Source organism: Aythya marila (assembly GCF_965140915.1).
Source record: "Aythya marila genome assembly, chromosome: 2".
Lineage (NCBI taxonomy): Eukaryota > Metazoa > Chordata > Aves > Anseriformes > Anatidae > Aythya > Aythya marila.
The window spans coordinates 99,187,808-99,202,987 of NC_139043.1; the positions used below are offsets into that span (position 1 = coordinate 99,187,808).

The 15,180-nt window shown below is 38.2% G+C and overlaps 1 protein-coding gene across 1 annotated transcript; it reads left to right on the forward strand.

Moving 5' to 3' along the window:
- Positions 1-1,266: 1,266 nt before the first annotated feature.
- Positions 1,267-14,827, forward strand: LOC309875711 (protein-glutamine gamma-glutamyltransferase 5-like; the record flags this gene model as incomplete). Its single annotated transcript, XM_082755384.1, has 13 exons — positions 1,267-1,279; positions 4,060-4,239; positions 4,540-4,782; positions 5,703-5,821; positions 6,306-6,434; positions 6,669-6,846; positions 7,817-7,949; positions 9,004-9,107; positions 9,219-9,461; positions 10,276-10,602; positions 11,543-11,700; positions 12,032-12,165; positions 13,135-14,827. 13 exons carry the CDS (start codon positions 1,267-1,269, stop codon positions 14,825-14,827), a joined length of 3,654 nt encoding a protein of 1,217 aa, XP_082611510.1.
- Positions 14,828-15,180: the final 353 nt, after the last annotated feature.

Sequence of the window (15,180 nt, forward strand, 5' to 3'; positions counted from 1 at the left end):
CTAAATGATTTGTTATGCAATAGTATATATATATATTTAATTTCTATTAAATTGAAGTTTTGAATATTCAAATGAAAAATATTAAGAAAATGAAATTTGGTATAACTGTACCGGTTTTCAGATATATACCTTTTCATGAGAAGTGAATGAAATACTTAGCACTTGCAAATATTTTCATAGCATCCAATTGACTAGCCAAATATTTGCAAGTTTTGAATATGAACACATTAAATTTATGTTCACTTTCTAATGAATCTGTCGTACAACTATTTCAGTCACTGTTCCAAAACCACCGCTGGTGCACTGATTTGTTTTATTTGCTATAGTTTCTGTGAAGTTATTTTGTCACATATGCACTTAAGTTAAGCTTACTAAGTCATTTCAGTTTTAGTTAAGCTGCTTCATTTTATGATTTCTTAAATAACTGACTAGAATCCAGAGAGTTATCCGAATCACTAAACTTCAGTCATTGTGTTCTTTGTGTATCAATGATTTTATTTATTTATTTTTAAAATGCAAATTAATTGGAGGGATTGCAAATGATATTTTGTGGATTGAATCTTCAGGGCAAGAGACATAAGATAGTTGACAACTGTTGAAAATGTTCACCCTTGTTTTGGTAGAGGAAATTTGAATCCATCTTTCGTAATTGCAAGCTGATGTCCTCATCCATGAGTGAGCAGAGAGAACACTGTTGTACTTTTTGGGTATTATTGTATTAAGTATGCCTGGGATATAAATATAACAATATATCTTGTATCAAAATATGTAACTGTTTTCTGGTCACAGAAATTATTGGAAAAACCTCAAATGCTTGTCAGAATTTGTGGAGAAGGAAGCAAACAAGCTGAGATATTGGTTGTGTGCTCTCACATAAATATGCACAAGGTATAAAAAAATTCTCTAACTTTTAGATTAAGCTTTAATATCCATTTCAAAAACATTTAATGCAGCTCCTCTGTTTATTTTACAGTTTAGCTGGGAAAGTTTGCAACTGTTTCTTATGCTCTGATCTCCACTTGGAGGTAGTGCTATGCAGACTTTCTAAAACTGGAATTTCTGCCTATAATAAATATGCCCACTATTGGTTGAATGAAAAGAATCTAAATTCAGCTTATGTCTAGCATTCTGTCTTTTATTCTTGCAGGTAACTGAAGGTGTCTAGCCACTAGGTGCTGAGACTTGTGGGAACTTTAACTGGCTAAAAATCATGGCTTATGCTGAAATGTGTTCAGATTCATCCTGGTCTTAAAATATTTTTCAGACATGCCGAGTTGTGGTATGTTGAGTGTACCATGCTATAGGTGAGGTACCAAGATCTCTCCTTCCCTTCAACCACAGGACTCTCCCTAATAATGCTGGAAGTGAAAATGAATCATTTATGAGCATCAGTAGACACATGGGTGGGGCCTCTTTGTAAACTGGTATTTTGTTGATGCAATATGTGTGACAGCCTTTTAGTTCTGAATATAAATGTTACTGAGAGGAAATTAGGTTGGTTCGCAGAGATCAGCCAGACCTTGCAGTGCATCTTGCTGAGGAGCAGGTACCGCCAACCAGCACTGTGCTTCGGATACTAGTACATGCAGAAGGAAAATGGAAGGTGAGTGTTTTGAAACTTCACTATCACTAGACACAGGACTGAGAATAGAAATAATTAAACAGTCAGGTGTAAGTACATAAGAAAGTGTAAATATTGCTGTGTGGAATCAAGACAAGGGATTACTTCTAAGGCTTAGATTTTATTATGTGTGGATTTAGAAAGAAAAGAGACACTTTTGGAAAAAGAAAAAGAAAGGGGAAAAAGAGTTATGGAGAAGAAGCGGTGAAACAGCAGCCATTTATGAGAATAAGAGAGAGCATGGAAAAGAATGTATTTTATTTCCAGCATAAAATAAACAGTAATAGTTTTCAGTATTCTTATGTTAGAATCAATTATTTCACAGTAGTTACCTGAAGTATTCTCTCTGGAATGAAGGCAAAATGTGAATTGCTAGAGAAAACCCGTTGACTGGTATTAGAGGTAGGGTTTCTATCAGAGAAAGAAAACCCATAAGAGATGTGAAATTGATTAGCCTTTAGTATTTTCTCTGAGCTTCCTTTGCTTAAGAAGGCAGTTGTTAGCTCCTTTGTGATCCAACCGTGATAGTTAACTCCAACAAGCAAACTATGGTCTGACTTTAAACAACTTCCCTGGGAAACATGTAATATCTCAACTCCCTGATGTTCCAGTTAAACTGGATTCATGAGTCAATGAAATGTAGTTGTCCTGGTTTATAAACTCTTCCAAAGGACGGGTGAGGATCTATCAGGTTCTTTCAGTCAGTGACCACAGGAATTCGTCATGTGTGCTGTAAGCACCTCTAATCCTTCTGTTCAACCAGAACACCTTGCATTGTGGTTGACAGCTCTCATTAAGATACAAGATTTTCTGTGATTCTGTTAATCTTTCTTATTCAGCAGGTATGATGCACTCATGAGCAATAATGATGCAATGCATTGCTCTGTTTTATTTTTATTTTTTTATTTTTAATTATTATTTTTGATAGTGTGCATGTTTTTAGTATGGGTAATGCCTGTGTTTCTTTACTGATCCTTGCTGAAGAGCTGAATGACAAGTTCTTTACCAAATTTCAATGAGTGGATAAAATATGAAATTATTTTGTGAAAAAATCCTTTTTTTTTTTTTTTTTTTTCCTTTCCCAGACCTTCCCTCCACAATTCATTTCATTAATGGTTTATTTAAGAATGTGTTCATGGGAAACTCAATTGGCTTGTGTTAAGTGTCCATATCCCATGGGCTTAGCTATAAGTCGTCTTTTAAGTGAATATACCCCTGGTTCTGGTGGGAAAAACTAGTTTCCCCTACATACCAACTGTCTATTCAATTTAGCACCAATTTAGCTAGAGAAATTGCATTGTTTGGTTGTACTGCAAGTTTAGCAGGACCAAACTTAATCTTTCAGAATTAAAATATATCCAAGTCTTTGTAGTTCTGTGAGCCCAGTTTCCAAAACTGCTGAGAATTCATGGCTCCCATCACCTTCAATTAGAGTGAAGCACTTTTGAAAATAACATGTTGTATGCAAATAAGTAAAAATGAATGTTGCCACCCATCCTTCTGGCACCAGGATCATAATTAGCCCTGGGAAATGGCTGATATCCAGGCAGGGTGCCGGGGGTGGGGTGGAGGCGGATCATCCAAGATTTTAGTCAAGCTAATCACAGCATTTGGGATAGACTGTCAGCATTTTTTTTTTTTAATCATAATTTGTGAATATCTCCTTTTCCATCAAGTTCCTCAAAGATCTCTCAATTTGTGTAATAAAATGGATGCCTCCAAACCTTTTATAATTTTGGGAAATGTAGGTAGAAACAACTACGTATGTGTGCATATTCAACATTATTTGCAATTTGGGGGTGAATATTCAATTCTTATTGAATATATGCATATTCACACTTTTTTCATAGCTTATTTGGAGTGCCATTTAAGCCTTAAAACACATGCATTTGTTATCAAATATTTTATTTATCCAGTTTTCTTTACTGTTTTATTCCAACACTCATAGCATATGAAAAATTTGCTGTTTAGATGTGGTTGAAAAGCAACTATGTCAAAAGCCAGGGTGTTGTCTTTTGGTGAGACTACTACAATACAGAACCAATCTTTCAGGTAGAGATACTAATAAATGTCCTTTGACATCAGTTATTTATAAAGCACAAAGGTGCTATATAAGCAAAGTGAAACTTGTAGCACAGCTTTATAAATCAAAGCATTATACAAGTTTCTACCTGCAAGCTAAGGAAGTGGTGAACTTCTAAGGATACTTTTATGGATGCATGTCTCCAAGTAGTTTCTCAGTGTTGCCAAAATTTGAACAAACCCTTGACTGTTTTTTGTTGTTTTTTTTTTTTTTTTTTTTTGTTTGTTTGTTTGTTTTGTTTTTCAAAACGGTTATCTGTTTCATCTATCTCCTGTTTCATGTAATCTTGACTTCATCCAGTGATGTGGCCTCAATTATTTGGTTTTCCATCTGTATTTCTTTCTCCATCCTGCAGTCATTGAGCTTGGAGATGTTGACCTGAACTGTCCTTCCAATTGCCAAATTCATAACACCCATTTCTTCGGAACTGACAGACAGATAATAAGGAGAGGGCAAGCCTTCAACTTTTATGCTCGCTTCCATAATCGGGAATGGGATGACTCCATGGATCAGGCCATTTTCACCGTGGAGACAGGTAGTCACACCCAAAATATGTGTAGTCTTTCTCAGTCCTTTTCTGGTAAGTAATATTTCCCATAGTCTTCAGTGATAAATACTATCTACACATTCATCTTCTGTGTGAACAGACTACCCTCCCCTAGCTAAGACAGTGCTTCTACCATTTAAAGTTTTCTCACCCTGCTATGAAAATTACAAGTGAAATACAAATCCACCCTTTGGAGCTTTAAATTGCAAATGATTGCTAAACAAATTACTTGCTTTTTACATGTGCTTTGTTTACCCTGATTGAAATTCTATTTATTTTCCTGAAAAGGCCTCAGACCCTGCGAGTCAAATGAGACGAAATGTACATTCCCAATGGGCAGATGTCTAGATCAAACCTGCTGGAGTGCTTCCTACAAAATTCATCAACCAAAATGCATCAGTATTAGTGTGTTTCCTCCCTCCAATGCCTGCATTGGCCGTTATATTCTCAATATGCAAATCACATCTTGTGGTCACACATACCAGCGATGTCTTGGAGATTTTTATGTCCTTTTTAACCCATGGTGTGCAGGTGAGAACTCTAGGGATATTGAGATGGTTTAAAGAAAAATGCTAATGATTAATAAAACATGTTGAAATTATTAATTACTTAGCTGGTAAGTAAGGGATGAAGTCACAGAAATCATAGGAAATAGGGATCATAGCTTTTTTTTGTTTTGTTTCTTTTTCCTGTATATTCAAGGCTGTCTCAATCTGGTGTTTTGATTTAGTTTCTTAGTGGTAGTACTGATGTGATGTAATTTTATTTTCTCCACTTTTAAAATAGCTTGCCAGGAAAAGAGGCTATATGCACAAACTGAAACAAAGGAGATTGTGTCTGAACATCAGGAAAAACCTTTGTTATTATGCAGGTGAATGAAGTATTGGCACAGGTTGTTCACAGAGGTTATGGAGTTTCCCTCCTTTTATATATTGAAAAGCCACCTAGATATGGTCCTGGGCAACCAGCTCTATGTGACCCTGCTTAAACAGGGGAGTTGGACCAGATGACCTCCAGAGGTCTCTTCCAACCCCATTCATTCTGTGATTCTGTGATATCACCATGACAGTACAAACATGAAGTTCAGTAAATCTGATTTGAGAGGCGGCCAAATGTGAAGTCTTTAAGACTTTGCCAAAATCATTAGATGGCAAATATTTATGTTGTCCATTGATTTGATCAGAATTAAATACCAAACTCTAAATGTAGTGTTTGACTCCTGGAGTTGATTAGGGTGAAGATAAATTGCAAGCTCTGTAATTCAGGTGTATCATAGCAGAGTGCGGCTTAATAAAGGCAAAACCAAGCAGTAAACAGAAATGAATTAAACATGCTTAAAAGCATATGTTTAAAATAGATAGGAAAACAAAGAGGGATCAAGTGAAATAGATAAAAGATATAGAAGTGCTAGAAATGAACATCTTGTCTGATAGCTCTTGCATCTTTTCCAGATGACCCTGTGTATATGGATAATCAGGCTCAAAGAGAAGAATATGTTCTGAATGAACATGGCATACTGTATGAAGGAGTTCACAAACATATTACCTCTAGACCTTGGCACTTTGGACAGGTATATTTTGAATATTTGTTCAGAAGAAGTTGTCATCCATATAAGTACTAATGAAGAGTCATCCATATTTTGCAGAAATGCATCTTATGTAATGGAGTACAAAAGGGTTTTAGGTCTAGTCCAGAACATGCATGCAATGAAAGAAATGTTTAAGAATGTCTCTGTAGCTCAAATAACTGCGAGGAAGTTTGCTGTAATATAGAATTACGGAAACATCAGAATGTTCTTGGAAAAAGAAAATTGTGCTTCTGAAGTTAAAATGATTCCATTAGTTAGACATAAGCAAGTATAACATGCTTTTTAAAAGAGACTATCCTTGATCTTCTTTCAATCAGACAGACAACATCATGCAGACTACTAGAAGCTAGACTTGATTTTAAAGAAATGGTATGGGAAGGGAGAGGGAAGCTCATACACATGACAAGAAAAGTGCTTTTTCAATGTTAGAATACCATGATGTCTGTGTTAACTTCTCTTTGATCAGTTTGAAGATGGAATTCTGGATATCTGCTTGAAGATTCTAGACATGGGTGCAAGTTACCATCACGGCTCTGATCGAGACCATTGTTGGCGCAATGATCCTGTGCATGTCAGCATGGTGGTAAACCACATGGTAAGAACTAACGGTGCATGACCTTTGAATAGATTGGGTCACACTTCATTTTTTTATAGAAGGATAAATTGCACTGTAATGAAACAGTGCGAGTAGTAGGGAAAATATTTTTTGTGCTCAGATTCACAGGAAAAAGTAACTTGTAGCATTGATCTTTGATAATTTTGTGAGATGCTTAGGATATAAAGACATGGTCAGGTATTTGGAAAAGTTGTTTTTCTTTTCTCTCACTAGATAAGCAGCCATACCACTAACAGCATCATGAAGATTCCAGAAAACAATGATTACCTGAAAGGAACAAAACCATTTTCCTGGAATGGAAGTGTCCCTATTCTTCAGCAGTGGTATAATGGCAGATGCAGACCAGTCAGATATGGGTACTGTGGGTCTCTTGCTTCAGTAATGTGCACAGGTATAATATTTCAGTCTTTCCTTACCTAGCTATCCAAATGAAAGACAGAAAACCAGAATTAGAAAACTCTGACCCTAAGTACTACTGTAAGCATATACCTCATAAGCATTTTACTAGAAAAGAAATGGAGTATTTTATCTTGTTCTGATATGGTACAGCTGCCTACACAGTGTTTATTATCAGCCTGTTGCTTTCCTATAAACTGTGATGAACAAGAAAAGTGATACTGTCTTTCTTGACCCTTACTTATGCAATGTAGCTCTCAGTATTGCAGTTTTTATTAAAATACAGAGCAAACAACCTCACAGAAGTATATTTATATATACTAAATATACTAACTATATTAAATATATTTATCCTTTGGGTGAGGTTTGAAGGAAGAGTAAAAGCACCAACTTATGAAGAGGAATAAGACTTCTACCACCATCTCCTCCAAAACACAAAAGCAGCAAGCTACTATCTTATTTTGCTACAAAGGAGGAGATAATAGTGAACTAAATGATATGGAGAAGGGGGGAAGAGTTACAATGTTACACCATTTACTTCCTGAAGCTGCTTCTACATTGAAGAAAATTAGGTTGATACTATACATACAAATCTAGAAACACTACACTATACTTATAAAAAGTATGGACATTTCTGACTAGTGTTTTATTAATGCAGGGTCAGGAACATTATTTTTGTATTTACAACAGGTGTGTGTATTGTTTGTTTGTTTATTTATTTATTTATTTATTTTTATGCTGGAATAATATGAAGTCATTTCTTTCTGTTAGGCTCTTTTCAAGTTACTTTTCAGTAAAAAGAAATTTTGCAGACAGAATTATGACAACCTAAATGTTATCTCCTATGCATTTTGTTTATATGATGGTGAAGTAGAATGCAGGAGAATTATTTACAGAATAAGTAAAAGGCTTGTTTGATTAATTACTGTTTAAAATGACTCCTGATCTTTTTTTTTCCCTTACAGTGATGAGGTGTTTGGGAATTCCAAGTCGTGTTGTCACAAATTTCTGTTTTCCATGCTCAAATGAGAATCCCCTTGGTATTAATGAGATTTTTGACTGTACTGGAAAAAACCTCTGTGGAAAAGACAAGCTATGGTAAGTAAGAAATAAACAATAATATATTTTGGTTTTGTCAAAAGCAAGATGATAGGAAGACTAGTGTAAATCTAGCAACTAAGTAGTTTGGTATTACATAGCTGTTCATTTTCCTATTAGTCCATTTCGAAAGCATACAGTCATTGAGGAGGCAGTCTGTTCAATCTACCCTTAAAAACAATAACAAGAAGAAAAAGCACACTTTTGAGAATTGATACTAGCTGCTTATCCTTCTCAGTTGAAGCAATAGGCCATCCGTCTCAGTAGATGCAAAACTATTAAGTGAACACAAAATTCAAAGAAAAATTTATGATAGATTAAAATTATTATCCTTAGTCATAATCACTAGGTTGATAATTATGTTGTCTTCCTGCGGTTCCTTACTATGAATCGCTTCATTCTCGTCAACCTTTCAATTCATGTTCATATAACTGACATTATAGCTTATTAAAGTACAATTTGTTGTTTTTACCCTTGGCCTGTATGTTCATAGTTTAACTGCACCACAATTTGCTTGTATCCAAGCCTAATCCGTGAGAGCTTTCAAATATTTTTTTGATCTTTCCCATATGAAAAATATAAGGTCAAACTGAAATACTAAGGGAAAGAAGATGCTATTTTGGCATTTAAGTCTTAAGGGTGTCTTCTTTGTTAGTCTGTTAAAAAGACTAGGGCAGTTTTTTTTGTTTGTTTGTTTTGTTTCTTTGTTTTCTCTAAAGAACTGGGCAGAAAATGATAGGAAAAATAGACTATTTAAACAAAAGAACTGTGCTAGCATATTATCAACTGAAACAACAACAACAAATAAGCAAAAAGAAAATGGCTTATAAAAGGAACATTTTGCAAGCAGGTTTGCAGGATTCAGGAACAGATTTTCAGTCTTAGGGATACAAAGCAAAGCAAACAACTCCTGTCTTGAAACATCATTAACAATGCTAAGACAGAACTATTCAGTTGCTTAAAGGTTCTCTATGATTTTCTTTTCCTCCATAAAAAGGGATTGAACATATTGACACAAGTGATGTTTTTAATCCTATATTTCTCCTTCCCACAGGCGATACCACTGCTGGAATGAGTCTTGGATGGCTCGCAGAGATCTAAATCAGTGCTGTGGTGATTGGCAGTGCCTGGATCCAACACCTTTGGAAACTGGCAGAGGTAACTAAAAATGTTTCCTATGATTGTCATCGTTTGCATCAGCTTATGTTTTTGTTTCTATACTACTCAGGTTACATCCTGTTATAACATTTTGGTTTTCACCTGGCTTAGGTTCATCTTGCAGTGGTCCTACATGGGTTCGAAGCATCAGAGAAGGGGAACTGGACTTGGACTTTGATGGTCATCACATGTTTTCTCGGCTAAATTCGAACTATGTTGGCTGGCTTTCCCAAAACAATGCCAAAAAAACAAAAGTTTTCTGTGACACTTGGCCATGTGGACAACATCTAAGCACTAAGAGTGTTGGCAGCGAGCAACTGGAAGATATCACTGGAAGTTACAAATATGAGCTAGGTATGATGAAAAGTCATTAAATGGGTCAGAGGCAATTTAAAATGTTAATTGTACAAAATTTTCAAAGTAACTTGTCCTGTGTGAAAATGAGTAAGACTATTTAAAGGTTGCTTTCTCTCCTTTCTCTCTCTTTCTCTTTCTTTCTTTCTTTTTTTCCTTCTTTTTTTTTTTTTTTTTTCATTTTGAGAAAGAGGGGAAAATGCCTTTCTGTTAAAATACGATCTATGCATATTTAGATGAATCAAAGAAAACAACAGCAACTGCTTTTATTTAATACCACTGTTTTTATGTATATACATTGGTCTCACCTATATACTAGTTTCAAATATTAGCAGACTTTAGCTAATCTAAAAAAATAAATTATTTTAAACCCAGGATTAAATTCTTTCTTATAGACTCTTGCACTGACTCTATCAGGAAATATGCTCACATACTAATTTCATGTATTATTAGGACTTCCTGTTGTTATCACTTTTGGTTTACTGATTTTCATTTCCCAGGTATGTAAGGAAGAGTTCAATCAGCAAAATTGCCTAAAAGAATGTAGAGTAGATTAGAGCTGATTGTAAAAATGCAAATTTTGTTTTCTGATAATAAACAAACAAAAAAAAACTTTATTTGAATGTTGTATCTCACCTTTTGTGAGGAAAAAAATTGAAACCTCTTGTGATTTCATTTTCTGCTGGATTTGTTCAACACCAAGCCACCACATTATGTTTCAGAAAGGAGTAGGAGGAAATTTAATTATCTTTATTACTTAGGTAGATATTCCAGACTTCCATAAGACTCATTATCGTGTATCTCCTTTTCACAGGTTCTGTGAAAAGCAAAGAAGCCTATTACCGGGCTTACAGAAGAATTCACCCAGGGTACTGCAATGCTTCCAACTGTCATATAGATAGGGAGTTATCATCTCTGAAAAACCCATTTTTGAGTGACAGCGGCATTAACATGAGGCTAAAGATGGCTAACTGTCCAATGTATGGTGAAGATGTCCAACTGCACTGGCTGCTTGAAAATTTGCGTAGTGAACCCAAAACCCTGAAGTTTAATTTGTGTGCGCAAATAATAACATACAATGGTTGCCCAATGGATCAATTTTGGAAAGACAGCGTGACTGTTACATTGGGTCCGAGAGAAGGTAAGAAGGTGGATTTGTCTAACACCCTTCTGACCACAGTACTTTTCAGGAGACAGATGGGAGACAGGAGACTGACAATCTTCTATAGGATTAGTGGAGACTTAATACTCGTGGAAAGTGAAATTAATACAATGTTAAATATTGATAGCTGAATTGCCTTCAAGGCAATTGCCCTGAAAAATCAGCACAATATATACTCTATGTGTAATCTATATGTAATCTAATGTGTACATGTATAGTAACAGGTTAACTGTAGTCTTTGCTTAGTTTCTCAAGGTTTAGAGATTTTGGTGATCATATAAAACTTCTTTCTGTTAAAAGTTCAAGTCTGGATTCTATATTCAATACAAAAATAAAGTTGCAGATGCTTATCATAAAAACAATTCATTCCCTTTAGCCAGAAGATATTAGACAGTATAAAATACCAATTTTAAGCACTGAAGTGATTATTTCGAGATACAGCACAATATGCCCAGAAGTGCAAAGGTGTGTCACAGAATAAGCACTTGTTTTAATAGTTATATCTTTTCGTGAAAGAAAAAAGATCACTTTACTTAAGTCATATCTATAAGAAGAAAATTAGTTCCTGATATTTACATTCTGTTTTACCGAGCTTTAATTTGCCTACATTCAAATTATTGCTGTAAGAATTACATTGTAATTAAGTTTCAGAATTTAAGTAAATAAATAAATTTAAACTTCCCTGTAAACACACTAGTATAGTTAGAGTAATTAGAAAGTATGCAGCTGGATGTTAAAGGTAGCAATGTATTATCCTAAGCCAGGAAAGTTCAAGTCTGGTTTCAGAGATGCTGTGATAGCTTTAATATTTAATTAAACCATTTTAATTGCCAGTTAAACTTTAGGAGGAAGGGAAGTAGAATATTAGCCAAAGATAATTAAACAAGTAAATAATAACTTAAATACATTTGTTTTACAGTGAAAAAAATCCCACTGTGTATATCATATAGTCAATATGGACCTTATCTCTGTGATCACAACATTATGAAAGTAGTTGCTGTCTCAGATCCAGAGTGTGGAGAAGTTCTGATGGTTAGCAGGGATATTGTGATCAACAGGCCACCTGTTATTGTTAAGGTAAAGAACTTCAACTGTGTACTTTGTGTTCTAAGGAACAGTTACGGACTCCTATTGTCCACTATATAGGTATATTGTCCACTATATAGGTATAATACAGAAAAATGTGGAACTAATTTTTTTTTGCTTTTTAGAAAGATCAGTGTGATTATAAGTGTATAAAAATTACTTAGTGTGATGCCTAAAGATCATAGAATTAAAACAAAAAGAAACATGTATATAAGTATTATATTTTTCTTCTGTTTATTTAATTTAATGCTAATTTTGTGAGGTTAAAGAAAATAAGTGTTTGATATTTTAAATATTTATTTATTTATTTATTTATTGCTAGCTATTGAGCCAACCCAGGCTGAAAGTACCATGTACAGCAGAGATCTCCTTCTGCAATCCTCTCCAGGAAGATATGAAGAACTGCATAATGACTTTAGAAGGCTGTGGTTTATTCAAAGAGCCAATGACCATTGAGTAAGATCATCAATTATTTAAATGGGGATAATATTCGGGGTTGATTAAGGTCTGCTAGGTCAGAGCAGGTTTTGAGGAAGATGATAGTTCTGATACTTCTGGTGTTTGGGATCTGAACAAGATTTTATGCCCCTTAATTCTTGGAGACTCCATTACAAGCCTCATTCTTCTTGAAACTGATAGAGTTGGCAAGATACGCTGTTGCTTCATTTTTCTTAAATCTAATCTGTGTGTGTTACAAAGTTCTATTTGAAGGGGAATGCACAAGAAATTTTAGCTCTGTCCCCCAGCCCTTATAATCCTATTGAGTTTATAAATATTTCCTCTAAATATTCATGCACTTGCATCACATATGTAAACAATTAGAAAAAGACAGTGAGAAATAGCAGTGTGCATTCTACGCTCACAACAAGTTAATCACAGGAAACTGGAAATTTCCATGATGCTATAACATTCTAGGAAAAGGAGCTTTTCATTAATATGCATTGCTGTTCTTCATGACAAGGACAGCTGACAGAGGTATGAGTAGTTTTGAAGGGAAGCAATTAGGAATTGTTCTCACTGAATGATAATGAACTTGATACTACAGAGCTCCTTGATCCAACTTAGATGACTGGAAATGGGAAGCATCATGTATATCTTTGAGGCAGAAGGGTACCATGTTTTTGAAGAATTTAAGTAACTTATTCCCATGCAGTATCATGAATGGGGTTCCAGTTCCAGTTCCAGAACTAACTGTGGGAGTTTTCCGCAGAAATAACAAATCTTTTGAGACAGAGGGAAATGGTTACCACATTATTCACAACACAGGATGATTTGGGGGGAGCAGGGCAAGTAACAAAGTGATCATAGCAGACTGTCTCTGAAAACATATCATAGCAATCAAAACTTGTAATGTGAAGTCATCTTCTAGCACTTCAGGTCTCTGAGCTACCTAAGGCCCTAATTCTCTCCCTCCTCTTGGTGCAGTTTGGGAACACTGGCTTCCAATCAGCAGGCACGGACTATTGTAGAGTTCACACCATACAGATTGGGCAGCCACCGGCTCCTAGCCAACTTCGGATGCCACAAGTTTGCCTACTGCAAAGGATGTGCCAAGGCTGAAGTGTGTAATCCCGTGGGGCAGAACGGCTCCCTGCCCGTGGGGCAGAATGGCTCCCTGCCCATGAGCCAGAACGGGTCGCTGCCAGTCTGTGAGAATGGATCCCTGCCTGTGAACAACTCTGGGCCGGTCCCTGCAGGGGACCCTGGGCTCAACTCCATGTGTGAATACATATGCATCCCTGTGTGCAACCCGAACTGCAACCCAGGGGGCCCACCTGTGTATGACTTTGTGTACCTTCCTGCGGGCCATCCCTTATGCAACACCATCTGCAATCCAGGCTTCAACCCAAACATCAATCCTGGTGTCGACCTGGGGTGTGATCCTGGCTTCCGAGTTATATGCGAGACCATGCCTCCCGCTACATGTGCCCCGATGCCTCCGCCCATGTATGGCTCTATGCCAGTTGCATCGTCCAACCCCGTGGGCCCCCCTATGCCACATGTGGTGTTTGAGACAGGGCCCAGTCCTGTACACCAGCCTGGAGGTGGAGGGGGGCCGATGTCCTATTCTGTCTCTGTCCCAGCAAATAATGCGGTGAGTGCTCTCCTGACCCACTTCATGGCTGGCCCCAGTCCCACTGCAACAGCCCAGGCGGTCCCTACCCATCTGCCAACCCACCCTGTGTGCTCTCCAGTTACCAACACTGTCGGCAGTCCCATGCCACCGCCTGCAGCCATTTCAGTGCCTGCTGCCTCCCTCTCCCATGTTGTCTGTGGCTCCGCGCCCTCTCCCACAGCCCAGCCTCCCTGCGGCTCCATGGCCACCCTTCCGACCCAGCCCCTGAGTGCCCCAGTAGCCCATGCTGTATGTTCCCCAGCTCCCTGCCCTGAAGCTTCTCCGGTGCCCCGCTCTGCACGTAGCTCTACCCCTGCAGGGTTGCACCTTGCAGGCTCCCCAGCCCCCCGCCCTGTGGGACCCCCAGCAGCTCACTCGCTGTGCTCCCCAGCTCCCCGTCCCGTGGGACCCCCAGCAGCGCACTCACTGTTCTCCCCTGCCTCCATCTCGGTGGGAGCTACAGGAGTCCGCTCTGCAAGCTCACCCACCCCTTGTCCCGAGGATTCGTCAGCCACCTGCTTTGCATCTCCCCCAACACCCCGGCCTTTGGCAGCTGCCACAGCCCGCTCCCTCTGCAACCCTTCCTCTCGCTCGGTCTCCCGGGCTGTCTGTACCCCAGGGTCTCGCTCTGTCTGTGGCCCTCAGTGGGGGCCCTCCTGTACTACCACCACCACCACCTCACGCTCAGGCTCCCACTCCACATACACTCCAACCTTCCGCTCAGCATGGAACCTCACAGGGCGCTCGAGCTATATCCCCTTTTCCCGCACCTCCTACAACACGCTCACAGGACCTCCCTATAGCTCCTTGTCCCGCTCCTACAACACTTTGTCCCGCTCAGCCTACAACACCCTGCCCCGCTCTACCTCTCCCTCTGCTTATGCTACCCTGCCTCGCTCTGGCTCACGCCCCACCGGCAGTGCCCTGACCCGCTCTGGGGCCCGCACCCCCTGGAGTCCCAGCAGGGGTACTCTCTCCTACTTCAAGCGCAAATACCTGTAATTGAGAGCAACCCACTGGCGAAGAGCCAAAGCAAGTGAATTAAAGTCTGTACGCAGATGCTTTGAAAAAAGGTTAGAAATAGGGTGATGGAGAGCAACCTGCGTAGTTCTGAATATTTGTTCAGGCGTTTGAGATGTGTTGGAAAGCAGGCTGCTAGCCAACCCCTGAGAAGTGCATTTGATGTAATGTTCATGTGTCTTGAGATACAGTCCAGTGGAAGTGACAAATGAACGTGCTCCCTCTGGAGCCGTAGTGACAACAGCTGTACAGTGCAAGTAATCGGACTAGATTGTTCAGTCAAGCCCTTTTATAAACGATCTGCTTTTATTCTCTTCCCTCTTGATTTCTTGCAA